This window comes from Artibeus jamaicensis, unplaced genomic scaffold (genome assembly GCF_021234435.1).
Source record: "Artibeus jamaicensis isolate MK-2021 breed Jamaican fruit bat unplaced genomic scaffold, CSHL_Jam_final scaffold_1964, whole genome shotgun sequence".
NCBI lineage: Eukaryota > Metazoa > Chordata > Mammalia > Chiroptera > Phyllostomidae > Artibeus > Artibeus jamaicensis.
In genome coordinates this window covers 50,503,828-50,522,038 of record NW_026522030.1, presented here as the reverse complement: position 1 = coordinate 50,522,038, position 18,211 = coordinate 50,503,828, and the positions used below count along the sequence as shown (strand labels likewise).

The 18,211-nt window shown below is 37.3% G+C and overlaps 1 protein-coding gene across 7 annotated transcripts in view; it reads left to right on the top strand.

Moving 5' to 3' along the window:
• MPDZ (multiple PDZ domain crumbs cell polarity complex component) overlaps positions 1-18,211 on the top strand; it is a 159,710-nt gene that overhangs the window by 16,729 nt on the left and 124,770 nt on the right. For 6 of the 7 annotated variants that reach the window (XM_053656298.1, XM_053656300.1, XM_053656299.1 and 3 more), the window contains exons 2-3: positions 11,369-11,437; positions 12,881-13,047. In XM_053656298.1, the coding sequence (XP_053512273.1) occupies positions 11,422-11,437; positions 12,881-13,047 (183 nt within the window). In that variant the 5' untranslated portion in view covers positions 11,369-11,421. Of the gene's footprint in view, positions 1-1,838; positions 2,010-2,439; positions 2,487-11,368; positions 11,438-12,880; positions 13,048-18,211 lie in introns of those variants that run through there. The other variant, XM_053656295.1, reaches the window with a different exon arrangement.

Here is an 18,211-nt window from a genome sequence, read left to right as displayed (position 1 = left end):
CCTCTAGTTGGATTGATCCCTTTATCAATATGTGATGTCCTTTTTGTTTTTGTCTCACTATAACCTTTGTTTTAAAGTCTATTTTGTCTAAGTATCGCTACCCAGTTTCTATTTGTAGAAGTATCTTTTTCTATTCTTACACTTTTAGTCTGTTTGTATCTCTTGTTCTGAGGTGGGGTGTTTTGTTATTTATTTGTTGAAGTTCTGAGTTCCTTGAGCATCCTTACAACCATTGTTTCGAACTCTCTGGTAGGTTGCTTGTCTCCATTTCATTTAGTTCCTTTTTTAGGGATTTCTCCTGTTTTTTCATTTGGGGCATGTTTCTTTGTCTCCTCATTTTGCTTGCCTCTCTGTTTATTTCTGTGTGCTTTGTAGATCTGCTGTTATCACCCCCCCATCTTGGTAGAGTGACCTTTGAAATAGATGCCCTGTGGGGCTCAGCGACTCAGTGGTTCATCCTCCCTGATCACCTGAGCTAGGTGTTCCAGGAGTGCCCCTTACGTGGGTTTTGTGAGCTCTCCTGCTGAAGTTTAGTCTCGATTGCTTTTGGCTCATCCATGGGTGGGCCTTGCCCTCAGGTTGGCTGACTGTGAGGACTGACCCTGACCACAGTGTACAAGCTGCCTTGTGGTGGCTGACCCCATTAAGCGGATTTGCCCCAGCAGGGTTTTCTGCCTGCCGAGATCTGGTGACATGTTCCTTAAAGAAAAGTTTATAAAGCAGTCTGGGAACTCTGAAAGCATAGTTGCATGGGACTATTTAATCTAAAGGCAAATAACGTTTTGCTTTTCTTTAGTACTATTATTAGAGCTCAGAGCTATGATTTGGTGGAAAGGACTTGGCTTTAATGTCATTCACACTTGAGTTGGCTTTAAATGTTAGCTCCGTTGCTTACAAGCTTCATGAATGTAAGGGAAAACTGTCTCTCTGAGCCTGAGTTTTCTTACTTGAAGTTGGGTGTATCTAATATGGAGCTGTTGGTAGTTTTATGGGAAATATGTGTATAACATGCATGGCTCTGTTTAAGGAGACAAGGACATATGAAGGCTATTTCATAAATGATTTCATGTCAAGCAGTAAAATCAGTGGTGGTTGACTGCCTAAAAATTGCACTCACGGAGACTATTTTATTTTCTGGAGATATCATTATTGTAGTAAATGCAATAGCAATCAGTTCTTAAATGCCATTTTATTATTATTTGTTATTGACTAGCAGTTTTAAAAAGGGTCAGATAACGAATTATTGCTTTAATTTGTGAGTTATAACCAAGCCTACATTTTAGACATCCAGTACTGAGTATACATGTGGAAACTTTTATATCTTAAAAAGAGTACTTGGTAATAAATTTATGCCTGAGGAATAAAGTTATGTTTTTAATCAGCAAAATTACATGGAAAACTTAACAGTTTATTTCTTAGACTATCTATCTACTCAGTCTGATCGAGTAAGGGCTTTAAACCCGTTTTTTTTCTTCTCTGCCCCCAAAATTTCTTATGGCTGAATTACATTACTTTTGGCTGAAGCTTTCAGATAATTTTGATGTTTTATTACATAGACTTTTCAGTACTCCCATATAATAATGGCTGTAGAAATATGATTACTTAAAAAATGTCTGAGTTACGTGATCTTGAGAAAGCTTGTAATCTCTGTGATCTGTTTCTGCATCTGTACGATGTCGTTAGCAAGTTGTTTCAGAAAGGGTAAAAACTCACAAAATTTCCTATGTCTTCAGATAAGATATTTGAAATTATTAAGCATTAATAACTTCAGATGAACTCGTATTTTTTTCTGGCTGAAGAGTATTGCCAAGACTGGACTCAGAGAATGTGGGGGAGTGGAGTCTTTCACCAGCCCTTCCCACGTGGTGCTTCTCTGAGCAGAAACACAGGCATAGCCACCACAGGCTCAGCACAGGGAAGAAAACAAGCACATCCTATCACACCAATGTGCGGTTTTCTTCCCAGAGGATTTCCTCTCCGAAATTGGAGCCTGTCTCTTTTTTAGTAAGGTTTGTAAACTTTATCTTGACCCTTGTCCAAGTTCAGCAAAGGGAAATTATGAAAGGCACAAACCGAATTCAGGAGGCACTGATTGATGGGGAAGGATAAAAATATCTGATTATGTATGTAGTACTTATAACTCAGTAATAGCTAAATAAGTGGTATGGTAGATGACACTCTTCATAGTTTTTGTAGAAAAGATTCCAGAACTGGAGAAACCATCTGGAACAATAATGGGGAAATGGTGGAAGTAGAGTTATTTTAAAAGTTACAAGGACTAGCACTAGGAAATGACCTTTGGTGAAGGGCATGACTCATGGTAGTTTGGGTGGGGAGATAAATCAAAGCACCATGGTTATAATATTCTCGTCTGCCCTCCCACCTCCTAAATCCAGTTTCATCTGGATTAGAAAAGTTGTCCTTTTCACTGTCTTTTAGGACAGAGATTTTCAACCACCGTGCCACAAGAATTTTCAAAATATGTGGTAAGTACCTGACTGTTTACTCAGGGACACTGACCTCTTTCCCCTTTAGATTGTCAAATTTTTAAAAAAGACAAAAAAACACAATATAACAATAGCCATTTGATGGGAATGTACAAAAATTATACCAAGTTTTTGGTCACATAGGGAAAAATATTTTTTGGTGTGCTGCAGAATTTAGTAATTTAGTAAACTAAACTAGTAATTTAGTTCACGTGTGCTGTGAAATGAAGAAGTTTGAAAATCGCTCCTTGAGGACTGTGCCCTGAGGAATCATTCAGTCACAACTGACAAAACCACATACTGTTCTGCCCCAGTCTCAACACTGAGATCTCATAGACTCAGAGAAAATCTGTCACTGAGAGGGGGCTGAGAAGTGACAGATATCTTCTGTATGGTTACCTCCTCCAGCAATTGATAAGTCCTAATGCAGGGCAGCAGCTGGCTAAGTTTTGGGTCCCGTGGGGACACCTTAAGTATCCCTGCTTTTCCTAAGCACCGAGGACCTAATCTTCTCTGGGCCCACTGGAGAATTGCCTCATTCTAGGCAGCAAAAGGGCAGGAGGCTGGAGGCCAAAGTAATTTCTCTGGAGTCTTTGTTGCCAGTGTAGAAATTGCACCTGGGAATTCTGTGGCACAAAGTTAATCCCTCTGCACATTTTCGGCTTCCCCAGGGACATGATGTGACTGGAATGAGTGCTTTATGAGCAGTTATAGGCCTGTAGAGTCTGATGTCTACCTTGCAGGGACAGCCCTTGAAGGAATTTCCCTGCAAGGTTCTGCCCAAGAAATGTGCCGGCCTGTTGAGTCTTGGTGCCTAGCACGAAAATGTGGTAGCAGTTGGGCAAATGGCCCAACAAACCTGAATTCCTCTGAGTTTAACTGGGGACTGAGAGAGCATAGGAGACCAAATCTTCATTCTCAGGAGCATCTGCGTCTTTTCTCTGAGTCACCACGGTTGGTGTGAGTTAACAACTGAGGGCTCCTGTCCCATTACTAAGAGAGAAGATTATGGATGGAAAATATGTAAAAATGGGTGTCCAGAGAGAAAACATTGGAATCCATAGTTTGCTAACATGTATGTGTATATTTTTTTAAATTTAAAAAATTATGGATAAGGGTGGAGGAGGAAGGAAATAAATACAATGGACTATAAACAGAGTTGATTTGTCTGGTATATTAAAAAGTAAAGTTCAGCCTTTCAAATTAGTCAACAGAGTGATAACAGCAGCCTGAGATTTTAACCCCATACATATTCACCACTGATTTGTTATCTAACCAGACCTCAGGGAGCTCCAGCTTGTCTGCGAACTGCATGTTTTGTGGGGCTAATTATAAAATCGACTTCATAGTTGGGTATAAGCAGTAAACAAGGGGGCTTAACTTAAAAGCATCATGGAATGTAGTATGTCATTCTGGAAGTGGCTGTGAGTCTGGTAAAAGTCTTTATAAAGCTACTATGAGCTTTAAGGAGTCTGCCATTAAGCTAAGAACATGTAGACTTTTTGAAAAGACAAGGAACTTTTCATCTCAGGCCAACAGTCTTAAAAATGAAAAGAAGTGACTTTCAAAACAAAAGTTAATTTAATAAATATTTGTTAGTATAACTATATTTATTGTGTAAGTATATCTATAATAAAATATTTTCACTTCTGTGTTATACCAAATTTTTTTGGATTGTAAGATGCACCTAGGTTTTAGAGGAGGAAAATAGGAAAAAAATTTTGAAGCAAAAAATGTGGTAAAATATTTAATAACATAAATAACATAGGCTGCTGCACCCACCTCCTGACAGCAAGCCAGGTAAGCTACATTTGGACTGTAAGATGCCCTTCCTTTTCCTCCCAAATTTGGGGGTGCGTCTTATAGTCTGAAAAATATGGGTTTATATTTTTCTTTATAATATTCAACAAGTTTTTCTTTTCCTTCCTATTAGGAAATTCCTGGGAAAGGAACGAGATGATATTACTTTTACCAAAACTTAGTCCAAGTCTGTGGATTCTTGGTCAAAGTAATGATTTTGATTTCTGTATCTCCACCTATTATGGGTTATTATGACACTTCTTCATATTAGAGTATCAGCTGAGATATATTATGTGACTAACTATTCCTTATATTGCCATATGAATATATGAGAAAGATAAGTTTTCTTTCCATCAGAGCAGATTTATGTTCATGTGCTCCCTTGAGTCTGGCCCTCCTTCCCACGGGTGGGGACCTGTGTCTGCCCTGTGTCTGAGTTCCCTGGTAGAGCCGCGGCAGTGTTCATCCTGCCCAGCGGCTTCCTCTCCTGTGGGGCCGGCTCAGCCAGGGGCGTACGCCTCTGCTTCTCAGCCTCTTCATCTAAAACTGGTTGGCCAAACTAGAAGCAGCGTACCCTCCAAAAAATCAGAGTAAAACTTTGTGTTTAATGATAAAAGTAAAAATTTCTTACCACATACTAATTTTTGAAGAAGTCTTTTCATAATATTTTCTTTCAGTTTGCTGGAGGTTAAGTAATCTAGCCTGAAGAAATTATTTTTTCTGGAAGCATTTACCAATGGTAAAAAAAAAATCCAAATAATTGAGCAGTTGGAGGTGAAATCTTTTTTCCATGAGGGAGGATGATGGGATTAGAAATGTAAAGAAGGAAATAATCCTCCCTGGTTCTAGCCTCCAAATTAGATATTAACATTTTCATATGTTTACTGCTAATCTCTTCTTCTAATTTTTATTATAAAAGTTTCAAGTATAGATTTCACAGTGTGCACAGGACAGTGAATTATGATTACAGTGAACCCTGGCATGGCCTCTTTCAGTCGTAATCGCCACTGGCTCACGCCCAGGTCTTCTGTCTTCTGTCCCTTCCATTTCAATGAGGCAGATCCCAGACATTTCACTATTTCGTGCATAAATACTTCAACCCAGTTACTTTTTTACAGATATACTTTAAAAACGTTACAAAAGTGTAGTTTCCTTAAAAAAATAGAGGAAGCTGAAATCCCCTCTGACCTCCCTCTGATCCAAGGCTACATCTTCCAGCTGTCCACACTTAGAAGTAACTGGTACTATAATTGATTTTAGAACCTGTGCTTTTAGTTAATTGTTTAATAGTATGAGATTACATATATACATATTTATAGTACATATGAACATTATGAGAGAACATATGTAGCACATTTTATATTTTTAAAAAATATAGATCAGCGATATTAAACTATACTTATTCTGCAAGTCTCAATTTCATTTTTGACATCTGGGTAGTGAATCTATTCTTTAATAAGTGAGTCTGATCCCTTTGTATTTGTTACGAATACAGGTACCTGGATTTATTTTAGTCCCTTTGCTTTGTGTTTACTATTCCTTTTCCTGTTTTTTCCCTCTCTGTTCCCACCTCTTGTAGATTATTTGAGTATTCTTTATTTCATGTTTTTTTCTCCTAGTTTATAAATTATGGATTTCATTTCTGTTTGGTAGTGGTATTTTACATTTTTGACATACATATTTGGCTTATTTTTCTAGTGGAGTTTGAATGAAACTACTACTTCTAACCTGCTATGACTGGAATATTTTTTTGCCAAAAATACCATTATTTTAAACGTTTATAGTTACTGTGGTTTCATTAATAGAATGAACCTTGTCAGTTAGCTCGAACATTCCTTTTTCAGTAGTGGGTGAATGTTTTATTTGATTGAACCTAATAGCTTTTCTCAGGCATTGATCAAAATTGAATACTTCATAGTATTTTATTTACCTGCCATAAGAGCAGCTAGCCTAAGCCCTGTTTTTCTGATGTAACTATCTTCTCTGTAAGATTCTTAATGATCTCAGTGGTCTTATTAAAGTTATCTTTGCTTTATATCTCTCAGATCCTTTTTGGAAGCAGAGTGTTCACATGGGGAAAGGGTACTTGTTAAGAGGGGTGCATGAGAGGATCGGGTTACTTGGGAGGGGGTGTGGGTTGCTACACCAAAGCAGGTTGTTTCATGGAACAAAAACCTCATATTAATTACCTCTGGCAAAACGGAGCTCACTGTAAGGAGTGTCAGTGACTGCATCTTAGGGACCAGTTACTCTGTTTCCCTCCCATTGGCTGTGTTCTCCGAAGCTCTGTTTCTCTGTCTCTGTCAATTGACTTGTGTGGGCTCTCGTAACTTAGGCTTGCATGTGCCTCTTCATTCTTTACTCCTCTTCTTCCTCTCTTTGCAACTGTAGCTCTACCACTAGTTGGTTTATTTTTAGAATGTTTCTCTTCTTAGGTTCCCAAGAGAGACTAGCCCAGTTCTACCTTCCAGGTCGCACTTAGATTGTCTTTCCTTGGGTGAGGCGCCCAGTCCTTGTTCCACTGGTTCTGATCGGGGCAGAGGAGAGTCATGGTGTCTGATGTGTTTTTCGGAGTAAGGGATACGGGAAAGGTGAAATCTACAATGTAGGGGAAAAGTAGGTTTATGTTTGTTCATATGGAAAATAATACAATGATTAAGAAATGATAATATAAGAATAAACTTTGTGTTTTGCATACTTATGACTGTAAGCCTACTTTTCCCCCACCCTGTATATTAGTCAGTTTGGGCTGTCACAGCAAATACCACAGGCTGGGTGGCTTGAAAACAGAAATTTATTTCCTCATGATCTGGAGGCTGGAAGTCTGCCATCAAGGTCTCGCAGGGGTTGGTTTTTGGTGAAAACTCTCTCCCTGGCTTGTGGATGGCCACTGTGTCCTCACATGGCCTTTCTTTGGTGTTTTCATGTAGAGAGAGGGGGAGGAAGAAGGGAGGGAGGGAGGGAGCAAGTGATATCTGCTCCTTTTCTTATAAGGTCATAGAGGTCTTATCTCCTAATGCAGTCACATTGAGGGGTACAGCTTCAGCATATGAATTTTGGGGGCACATACTTCAGTCCATGGCAGCATTGAGGTACAATGAATGGTTCAGCCTTTTAAACTCTTGATAAGGACAGATTTTGTTTCTAGAGGAGTCATACCGGATATGTTGTTCTTTTTATATTTTCTATCTAGGCGATTGGTATTACCATCCAATCAGTAACTGAAACAGGAAAGCTGGAATTCATGTTAGACTCATCTTTGTTCATTCGTATTGTCAGGTCCCTTTGCTTACAGCTCTTAATTAATTCTTGAATCTATCTCCCATTTTTATTTATTTTTCACTTTCATCACTATTTCTAATAATTGCCTCATATCTGGCCTTTTTCCCATTTCTTTTGCTTCTCATAGGTCTTTCACATGATTGTCAGAGTGTCCTTCGTAAAACAAAGCAACCACATTACTCACTGTACCAAAATAAACTTCAAAGCTAAAATTTAAACTCTACCCTCATCGTGTCTGCTTCTGTCCTTGCTCCTCCTTCAACCTCAGTCCATGTGCAAGAAACTACTTGCAGTTCTTAGAAGGTACGATGCATCCTTGCCTCTGTGTGGAGCGCTCTCTGATCACCCTTTCTGCCCTGAGTCCCATCTGTTCTTTAGGGCCCTGTGCAGGGGTCTCTGAAGCTTTTCCTGTCTCTTCCTTCGGGTGTAGTGTCCTTATGTCATCTTGTATTTTAAGTGCTGGTTTACAATGTTTTTTCTTCCAGTCACTTGGCCTGTTGCTTCCCAGACTGTGTCCTCTAATTTCTCTAATTCTGCCACCTAACCAACATGCCGTTCATGTAGGCTTCCTATGTGCTGTTGAATCAGTAATAAGAGAGCTTGAGTTCTTTTCTAATCCTGTGACCCCCTCAGCATTTTCAATTTGGATAGGTAATTTATCTTTCCACTTTATAAAGGAAGGACAAGACTATTGATCAGTTTCAAGGCAAGGTTTCTTGATACCTGATTGTCTTTAATTTGGGGGAGTAAAATAGTAGACTACTGTTATTGAAGGAATTAAAAAATTCGTAAATGCCAACTGGAAAACAAAAATATTATTCACAAATGCTTTTTTGATCAAGCCTGTAAAAAGGAGGGAGAAGTTCAAAAGAACAGATGCTAAAAAGAGGCTGTGTTTTCTCTTGGATGACTGCGTGATGCTGGTGTCATTTGTCTGCTTTTGGAGCACTAGTTGAGTACTGTTACCCTAGAACTTGAACTTTGACTGAAAGTGTAAGTGGTGTTGTCATGGCCAGGTGAATTTATGACAGAATACTTGCAAATGACTGCAGCCTCCCATTTGAGAGCTAAGTTCAGGTAGTACTGATACAGCTATGAACAAGACAGATGCTAAATTTAAATCCAGTAACAGATGCTGAGCAACTCCGACAGGCCTCAAACCAGCAAGCTCTTTTAAGGTTGTACTCTTATAGTCAGAGTTGTTTAAGAAAACTAGAAAAGCGTATACATTTGGGACAGTTTGTCTTAGTAGTTATTTTTAGTATGACATATTTTCACTTGTTGGTTGCCATGTAATCTGCATTGGGCAGAGTGATTTGTTTAATGTTTCAAGCACTGGTTGTCTAGTACACGAAAGCTGTGCCTACAGATCACCAGTACAACTTGTTGAAACAAGTAAAATTATTAATCAATTATTAAGTTTCTGTTTCTACATAATACTAAGTATCTTATTGGATTTTTATCCTCTGTTGAGGCTGGTGTTGCTGACCCATTTTTGGAAAATCATATGATCACAGCCAAAACCTTTAGAAATTTCTAAGGGATTTGGCAAGTCTGTCATCATGTTCAAGTTTTTCATGAATCAAAAGGTCACGCATGCGTGCACACACACACACACAGAGTTCCATGTATTTGTTTTAGGGACATTAGAGCAGAGAAGACAAACAAACAAATTTTTTTTTATCACTGAAATCCAGAGGAGTAGTGATTTCATCTGGGAGCTAATGTCAGTGACTTACAACTTGAGCCTTAAAAACAAAAACAAAAACCTGTATGATAACAAGACTTTATATGAAAAAGATGAATTCTTTTTTCACGTAACTGACTTGTAGGTGAACTCTTGGACAGCAGTGTTTTTCTTAGTTGGAAACTGCCCGTCCTATACTTTCTTTGCAGACTCCTAAATCACTGGGCCTCTAAATTTCAAGGGTGCCCCCACTCCCCCTCATGCTGATACAGCCTGTCTTTCTGAGTTAACATTTTATAACGGACAGAGAATAGCACCAAATTTTATTGTGTATACCAAGCACTCAGGTATATAATTTTACCCTTTCTGAACTTTAAGAGATTTTCAAGTTCAGAGAAGATAGATGACTTAAACACATGGAGCTACTAAGTGTTCAAGTTGAAATGGTCAGCCTCCTTAATCCATGCTCTTTCGTTGCTACTGTGCTTCCCCTTGGGCAGTTTAATTAAACATACCCACATAGATCTGGGCTTGCTTATGTTGGGGTAGCTCTAGTCTTTAAATGTCATAAGTTAATACTTTTTTGAGAGGGGGAACCTAATTGTATGCTGTTTTACAAAGGAATATTATAGTTTTCTTGTCAGTAAGAATAAAAAATATGACTAGCTTATTTTTAAGATCTCCCTGTGTTTGTCCCCATGAAACCATTAAGTGCCTGATATTGGAATGCTCATCTATATGGTCTCAGCATTAATGCTGAATATATGTTTTATAGTTATGATTTATGCAGTGAGCTGGAAATTGGTATATTTTATTTATCTCATTTATCATAATATACGCAATGAATAAATATGTTTTCTGGGAAACTAGAGTTCAGATGGTAGGCCCCTCGTTCAAGGCCACACCGCTATTTAGGTTTCAGTTCCAGGTTAAAGCCAGTGCTCTCCTGTTGTGACACCAGGGCATGTTTTAAAACAGGTGCCAGCGGCTGAGCTTTTCACTGTTGGAAATGAAGTTGATGGTTTCAATGGTATATTTTAACTTGGGGTTAGGAGAGTCAATAAGTATTGTTCTCTGTTATTACCCAGAGCTAATTGCAGGCGTTGGTGGTCTCTGCATGTGTTCACATGTATCCCTCACATACTTCCATTTTTTTCCAAACGCATTTTCCTTTAAAAGAAATAACAGGAGGCAACTTCTTCCTTCTCAGAGAAGTCCCCTTTCTCATCTTCCAGATGAGAGTGTGAATGTGGTTGTAGATTCTTTTCCTCCAGTGAAGGAATTATTGACTGACTTCCTGATGACTCAGTATTCTGCAAGACAAAGGGTAGTCTTAACTGTGGAGACATTGTGCAAAATTGGTGGACAGCAAAGATTAAAGATGGATTAGAAATGTGAACATTGCCAGTGGAGAGCTGAATTCAGTACTTAAAATTATCTAGAAAGTACCTGTCAGAGAAAGAGGAGATCTGTGTGAGTTGGAGCCTTTGAGAAGTTTGTGTTATCTTTTTTATTTTTTTATGGGAAAGAAGAGAATGTTATAGCTAGAAGAGTATTGTGAAAACCTTTGAAAAGAATCTTTTTTAATGTAGCAATCTTTTCATTCAGTTGTTCGTCCACGGTTTACTGCATTACCTCCCAGTGGCTGGTGTACTGCTTGAGTGTCGCTGTTTGATTCTGATTGGTGTGGACGTGCTGTCGCCATAGTTACACTGTGAACTTTCAAGGCCAGGATCACATCTTCTCCTTGTTACATTTTAATGTTTTGCCCACAGAATTTCTTATGCAGAGTCAAGTTAACTTTTTACTTTTAGGGTAAGGATCTTTAAGTAAATCCAAGGTTTTAATGAGCTGTGTTGCGGACCTCTAAAAGAAATATTCTGAATATGTCTCCAATCTTATTTAAAATAGATTTTATGCCAATAACCTTATTTTGCAAGTATTACCTGCAAAATAAGATATTTTTTGCCTATAAGGAAAACTATCTTTTAAGTCAACAAAAGTTTAATGGTCAGAAGAATTATAGTAATATCAAGTGCTTTCTATAGTTATATAATTTTATAATATAGTTTTCAAGTTGTGATAAAACATAACTGTTTCATTTTCCCCCCAGAGTTCCATTTTGGTGGCTGTTTATAGAGAAGTACACTGAACATTGAAAAAAACATGTTAGACACTATAGGTAAGACCTATTACTTTCTGACTATTTTTAATAAGAATTGAAAGTCCTTCCAGGGGAATCTTTGAAATATGGTATGTTCTAAGTAGCAGGAGTCTGTTGTAGCTTAGTTTTTAAAAGTTTTTATCCACTAGCATTAAACTAATGTAATGTGTTTCTATATCTGCACAGTTTCATCTGAAGTGTTATAAAAATATCATTTATAGCAAAAGTTAAAAACAAATGCAATGTTTTACTAATTATGGGTTTTATGTTTAAATGTAAACCCAATTCTTACGTACAAACCTAATGGTGGCTTTTTATTCTGAGATACTGTGGGAAATAGGACCCAGGATAAAGTTTTCATCTGTATCTTTATTATAATTTGCTTTTAAATTTCTGCATATGAGTAAATATTGTTTGTTTAAATTTGTGTGTGTTTGTGAACTCATGGTCAACATTAATTCATATCCCAATTTCTGTGTAATTCCCCATTGCATGTTATAGAAAGTGCCTATGGTGATCATTAATTCTCACTGTGTTTGAGTACTATGATATGGCAAATATATTTGAATATATAATATATAATCTCTCAGGGTATTAACTGAACAGGCTCCATTTAAAAAGTAAATTTGGCTTCAGTTCTAAGGAAGAGAGATAGCAGAGGAGGGAGGGAGTGTGTGTGTGTGTGCAAATACATGTCCGTAGGGAGATGTTTTTCATTATTTTTGGTAGAAATCATTATCTGGCGGAACATGTAACATGCTTGGATTTTTACTATTGTATTATATATTTTGCAGAATTGTGTCTGGTAAATTGTGGTCAATTAATATTTGAATTATAATGATAAATTATATATGTAAATTTGTTGTTTAAATTTTGGGGGAAACTAAAAGTATTAAAAAGTTGCGCTTTTGAAGCGATATATGCATTACTGTGATGTATTTGCAGGTAAATTTTCACATATAGGATGATTTTCTTTTCAATCTATGGCATTGTCATATTTTGGATGTTATGACTATCCACATTCACTTTCTAATTTCTAATTTTTCTAACTTATATTTATATTTGTGAGTTATATTTCTAATTTTTCTTACATGTAAATAATTTTTAACAGGTGAAAATATCAGCATTTGCAAGAATACTGAACATTTAGTCTTCAATAGATTTTATTAAAGTAGAAATAGCTGGGGTTAGAACTGAAATATACTTTATCTGAATTAGTTTCTGTACTTTAAAATTAGTTGCATGTATCATATACTATATTCAGTTTTCTGCTTTCAAACAAACTTTCTTACAAGAAACTTCAAGTTTGAGGGACATATTTATAGTGACATGTTTTAGTCCCTCCTTTTTTTTTTCCTAAGTCAATTTTATGCTTTCAAAAAAAGTTCTGGGATTTCTATAAGCATGGGTTGGTGTATGTGTTTGACTCCCGTTACTGATTGATGCTGCCCTTTGGTATAGACAAAACCCGGGCCCTGCAGGCTGCAGAGCGCTTGCAAGCCAAGCTGCGAGAGCGTGGGGATGTGGCCAATGAAGACAAACTGAACCTTCTAAAGTCAGTCTTGCAGAGCCCACTCTTCAGTCAGATTCTGAGCCTTCAGACTTCTGTGCAGCAGCTGAAAGACCAGGTAGGACATCACTCACCCAAAGCAGGCATTCACAGCTTGGCATAGATCTTGTGAAAGGCTGGCGTTTTTCTGAAAGCCTGATTTTTGTATGTGTGAATGAATAGTTAATGAAGTCATTTAAACCTCCAAAGGAGACATTCAGATTCACCGTGGCTTCTTCCCCCTTAGTTATTTTTGTAATGGTTGTTGCTGTATATTGGAGATGATATGACATGGTGTTGAAGGTTGTGTGAAGGCTAACGAAGGAGCCCCTACAGGAGAAAGGGATAATAAAATATGTGTAGAGTGGGTGGCTACAGACTTGGTTTCCACCATCACCAGAGCTCATTGTTCATGTGGTCTTGCTCATTCAGATTCAGACCTTCGGTACACTTAAAAGATTCAGATAAGCCTGGATTTGCATGTGTAATCGTGTGTGAAAAAGGGAAATCACCTCCATTTTAACAGTAAAAGGAATAATTACACTGTCATCAGTTAGAGGAATTGCAGTTCTCACTTCTTAGAGGAGTGTAAGTAGCCATCCCTTCCATGACAGCATCAGATGGTGACAAACACTAGAACTTCTAAATGTAACAGTTTTCTCTGTAAAAAATCATGAGCATTAAAAAGCCCTAGCATCTATATTAAAACTGAAATATATCACAATGACAGAATGAAAATTGAAGTCAGTTCTTTGAATTTACTAATTAAATCACCATTTCTCAGTTTTTTAAAAAAATATTTAAGTGGTTTTTTTTTGTCCTCACTCGACATTCTCTCATTGCGTTTAGAAAGAGAGGAAGGGGAGAGAGAGACACAGATGCAAGAAAAAGCACTGATTGGCTGCCTCCTGTTTGTGCCCAGATGGGGCCGAGGATGCACCCTGACCAGAAGTTTAACCCACAACCTTATGGTTATGGGATGACACTCCAACCAACTGAGCCACAAGGACCAGGGCAAAAAAAAATTTTTTAATTGGTTGTTACCCTCCCAAGGTTGGAAGTCAGTTTATGTCTTCAGTCCAAGTTAATTCCCATTCTAATATTTTTAGCATTAATTTAATGGTATTGGATGACTTGTACCATATATTCTGTATTAAAAGGTTAAAAATGAAACTTAAGACTAGTTTTATAATTCAGTGAAAGAACAGCTCCAATGAAAAATACTTCAAATGTGTGCCTAGTGCAGAAAAAAATAGTAGCAACGTCATGAAACTTCTTAATCTAGATAAGTTGTTAGCCAAAAAATTAAATGAAGAAGAATCTTTAAAAATATTTTTCTCTAGTGAATTTCTACTTAATGATTTAAAATGATCATCATGAATTATGAAAAAGAGGTGTTTCATTATATGTAGTTGTATTTGTCCCCATTGCAAGTTATTGAAAACATTGGTTTTAGATGCTCATTTTTAGAATGGATGGGCAAGATTTTGGAGAAACCAGTATCATGACTATAAATGTGATTATGATATGAAAAACTGGTTTTTCAGAGGCTGTGAGGTTGAGCAGGTGCCTTCTCCCCTTGTGTTATGAGGATATGATTAGAATGAGAGAAAAATTTGAAACAGAAAGTACTAGTACATACATCAGGAAATACCACTAGTCCAGTGAGGAAACTGTAAAAATGACCCCTTGTGGTCTTCCTGATGCAAGTGGATCCCAGTAGCATTTGCACTTGCCAGGGCTGCCCAAGGGAGGGGATAGAAGGGCCTACCTGTTGCTGAGCTGGTTTTACCATTTCCAAGTAGGGAATGGGCTCCAAAACTGTCTCGGGCCCGTGTGATTCAGCTGAAACCTCCTCGGAAATCTGTGATGCACAGTATCATTGTATGTCGCCCTCTGTGACTAGGTATGGTGTGGTGGTGTCTTTGTATTAATGATAGACAGATATATTTTAGGACTAAATAAACTGTGAGGTGGTGAATGCCATGGACATGTCTCACATGCCTTTGGACTTTTGGCTCTTAGGTCACCTGTTCAGGGACTGAAAGGGTCTGAGGACACCCTGTGACCCACACCTGCTTGTCATGACGACTAAAAGAGGACGAGTGACTAGAACTAGAACTCTTGGCCTTGCCAGGCACCGTCCTCTCCAGTTTCTGACTGTGCAGCCCGTCTCACATGACTTCTCCCTGAAAGGCAGAAACTTGGTCCTTAGCTGATAAAAGTTTAATTTTGGTTAAAATGACTCAGATGGTTTTTAACCTCCTGAGGTGACAACTTCAGGAAAGGTGACGACCTCCCAGTTGTTTTGATTCTTTACTTTAGTCTCCATTCTTTACTAATTTCATTCATTTATTGAACCAGATTTTTGTCTTGTATAACTACAGTTTCAGAAACTCGTATTAATTAAAGTTTAAACACAAATATTTCAAAGTTTGTTAGACTTAAATTCTCTATATAGTTTACCAACTGCTATCGTTTAATATTTAATTAATGCACCTAAGAAGTGAAATATTTTGTGCTTTTAAAACAATAACTACACAGATCTGATCAGCAGTGGCTAGCTTTTGTTTATTACCTTATACCTAGATTATGTTTTCAGATGTATAATTTTATATGCACAGTAGGTGCTAGTTACTGTCTCCATCTTTGTTAGTATTATTAGTATATTTGGCCCCTCTGATTTTTTTCCACCATAATTTTGTCTTTTAAAGAGCAAAGGCAGAGAATAATTGAAAAACTCAAGGTATATGCAGCATATTGGAGAACATGATCATGTAGTTGCTTTAATGACAGATGCTGACATGCCATGTTGAATTAAGCCTACTATTTTTCCCCTCAGATCCTCCTCATTATGTCTATTCAATAATGTTTAATTTTTCTAATTTGCTTCTTCAGTATTAAGACTGCTCTTAGATATCAAACTGTTTCCCTTTGGAAAATTAAACACTTGACAGGTGTGTAACTGAGAGGGCAAAGAAAAGCCATGCCCTGAAGGGATGTGCTATTTAAATATTGTCAGAAATATTAACAGGACTGAGAGTATAATTGATGCCTCTGTTTAACTCTGCCACATTGTGCATTGTTCTAACCACCAGCTAAAAGGATGTGTGCTATTAAACCTGAATAATCTCTAAATAGCTCCAGTTTATTTCCTACTGCATGATTCCTGTTAAATGAAGAGAAGGGAAAAAAAAAGAAATGTGACTATGTGTCAATGATCTGTCAAGTGCAAATTCTCCAGTAGTGTCCTCCCTGTCACCTAGCCATCACAGCTATTAACTGCAGGGCTCAATGCGTATTCATGACAAAAATCCAGCCATTGAGGGGCAAATAAACACGTTAGCAGTTTCATAATAGAAACTTGTCAGCCATGAGGAAATTGGATTTGCATATTTATTCTATGACGCTTCTCCAGTCCCGTATAGGTGTATGCTACTTTCTTGATGATTTAATTGCCCTTGCCTTATGAATTGACCACAGGCACTAATGAAACATCATTTTACCCTGAGTCAGTTGTAAGAAAACTGTGGATTAAAATTATTTATTACATTAGAATTTCGGGACTAATATTTGAAAATTTGTATTGCTGGTCTTTCTTTTCTTTTTTTTCTTTCTTTTTTTCTTTCTTTCTTTTCCCTCCCTCCCTCCCTCCCTCTCTCCCTCCCTCCCTCCCTCCCTTCCTTCCTTCCCAACAGAGATCAATTCTAAGATTGAAGAAAAGATGTGGGTAATTTAGGTTACAAGAACTGCTCATATGGGAAACAAGCCCTGAGGCACAATATTCAGAACACTCTCCTTCTAGTGATTTCCAAATTTTTTGGAGTGTCACACTCTTTTTTTGTTGTTTTTATTTGATATTTCCAGGCTCCTAGTTCATTCAGCTTTCTCCCAGAGAAGTCTAGATACACGCACACATACACACATGTCGTCTAGATGCATGCATTACACACACACAAAATTAAGTCAGATTTTCTCATGTTTTCCTTGTAAATTTTGACATTTCTTGAAATAATTGGAGAGATACTGATTTAACATAAAATGAAGTTGGAAATTACTTGAAGATCATCAGGTTCAGTGTTGATGAATATTATATTTTTTATTTTTACTTTTGAAATACAGTCTTCATAGTATGAAATTTTGATTTATATATCTGCTTATAAGTTTTACCTTAGTTTGGTTTCTAAGTTTAATCTGAGTTTGGTTTATATTTCTGTGTCTCTAAGTGTGTTACTGTTCACATTCCAAAAAGTATTTGACACAACCTCTGATGGTAAAATACATTGATTCATAGTTGATTCAAAGATAAATCTAAACAAATGTCAAACAAAAATATAAGAACTATATTTTTCCAGCACCTTGGGTTACTAAAATTAATTATATCATTTAATTTCCATTACCCATGTGCAATTGCAAAACAACAGCAGAAAAACTGGGGGATTATGTATTGCTCAATGTGAGACATCATTCAGTGAGTCAGATTTTTGCTTGGCAGTGATTGGAGGATTATATCATGGATGCTTCATAGAAGCAGGCTCATGATCATTTATTAATAAAACTTTACTGAACACCTAAAATCAATAAAAATACAATGAATAAATAAGATAGAGGTTCTCACTATCCAGAGGGGGAAATAGAACATATATAAGCTTCTGTAATTAAATAGAAAAACAAGAAGGTGGATGGAGTGGGTGGAAGGAATTACTAACTTGGACTAGAAGAAAAACTCACACTGGAGATAACATGGGTCTTGAAAAATGGTTAGGAATTTCTGCAGAGGTGGGGGAAGTAATTTCAGGTAGTGGGAGCAACGTGTCCATGGGTACAGAACAGTTCTCAGCTGGGTGTGATTTTGCATTCTCCTGCCCTAGGAGACATTTGGCAATGTCTGGAGACATGCTCCATTGTCCCAGTTTGGGGTGGGAGAGGGCGTGCCGCTGACATGTAACAGATAGAGGCCGGCCGGGGTTGCTGCTAAACATCCTCAGTGCACACAGCAACCCTCCAAAACAATGAATGGGGTTTATAAAGTGTGCACTGAGCATCTGCGAAATAGTCACATATATACCTGTGTTATCAGAGAATGGAATATATGCAGGCTGTTGGTAAGAGAGAACACTTTCAGGCCAGATTGCGAAGTATTTAATAATTTAATAAATGATTTTTTAAAATCAGTTGCTCAATAACTTTTTAAATTTGTCCATATTAAAAAATTGTAGTAAAAAGATATAACATAAAATTAA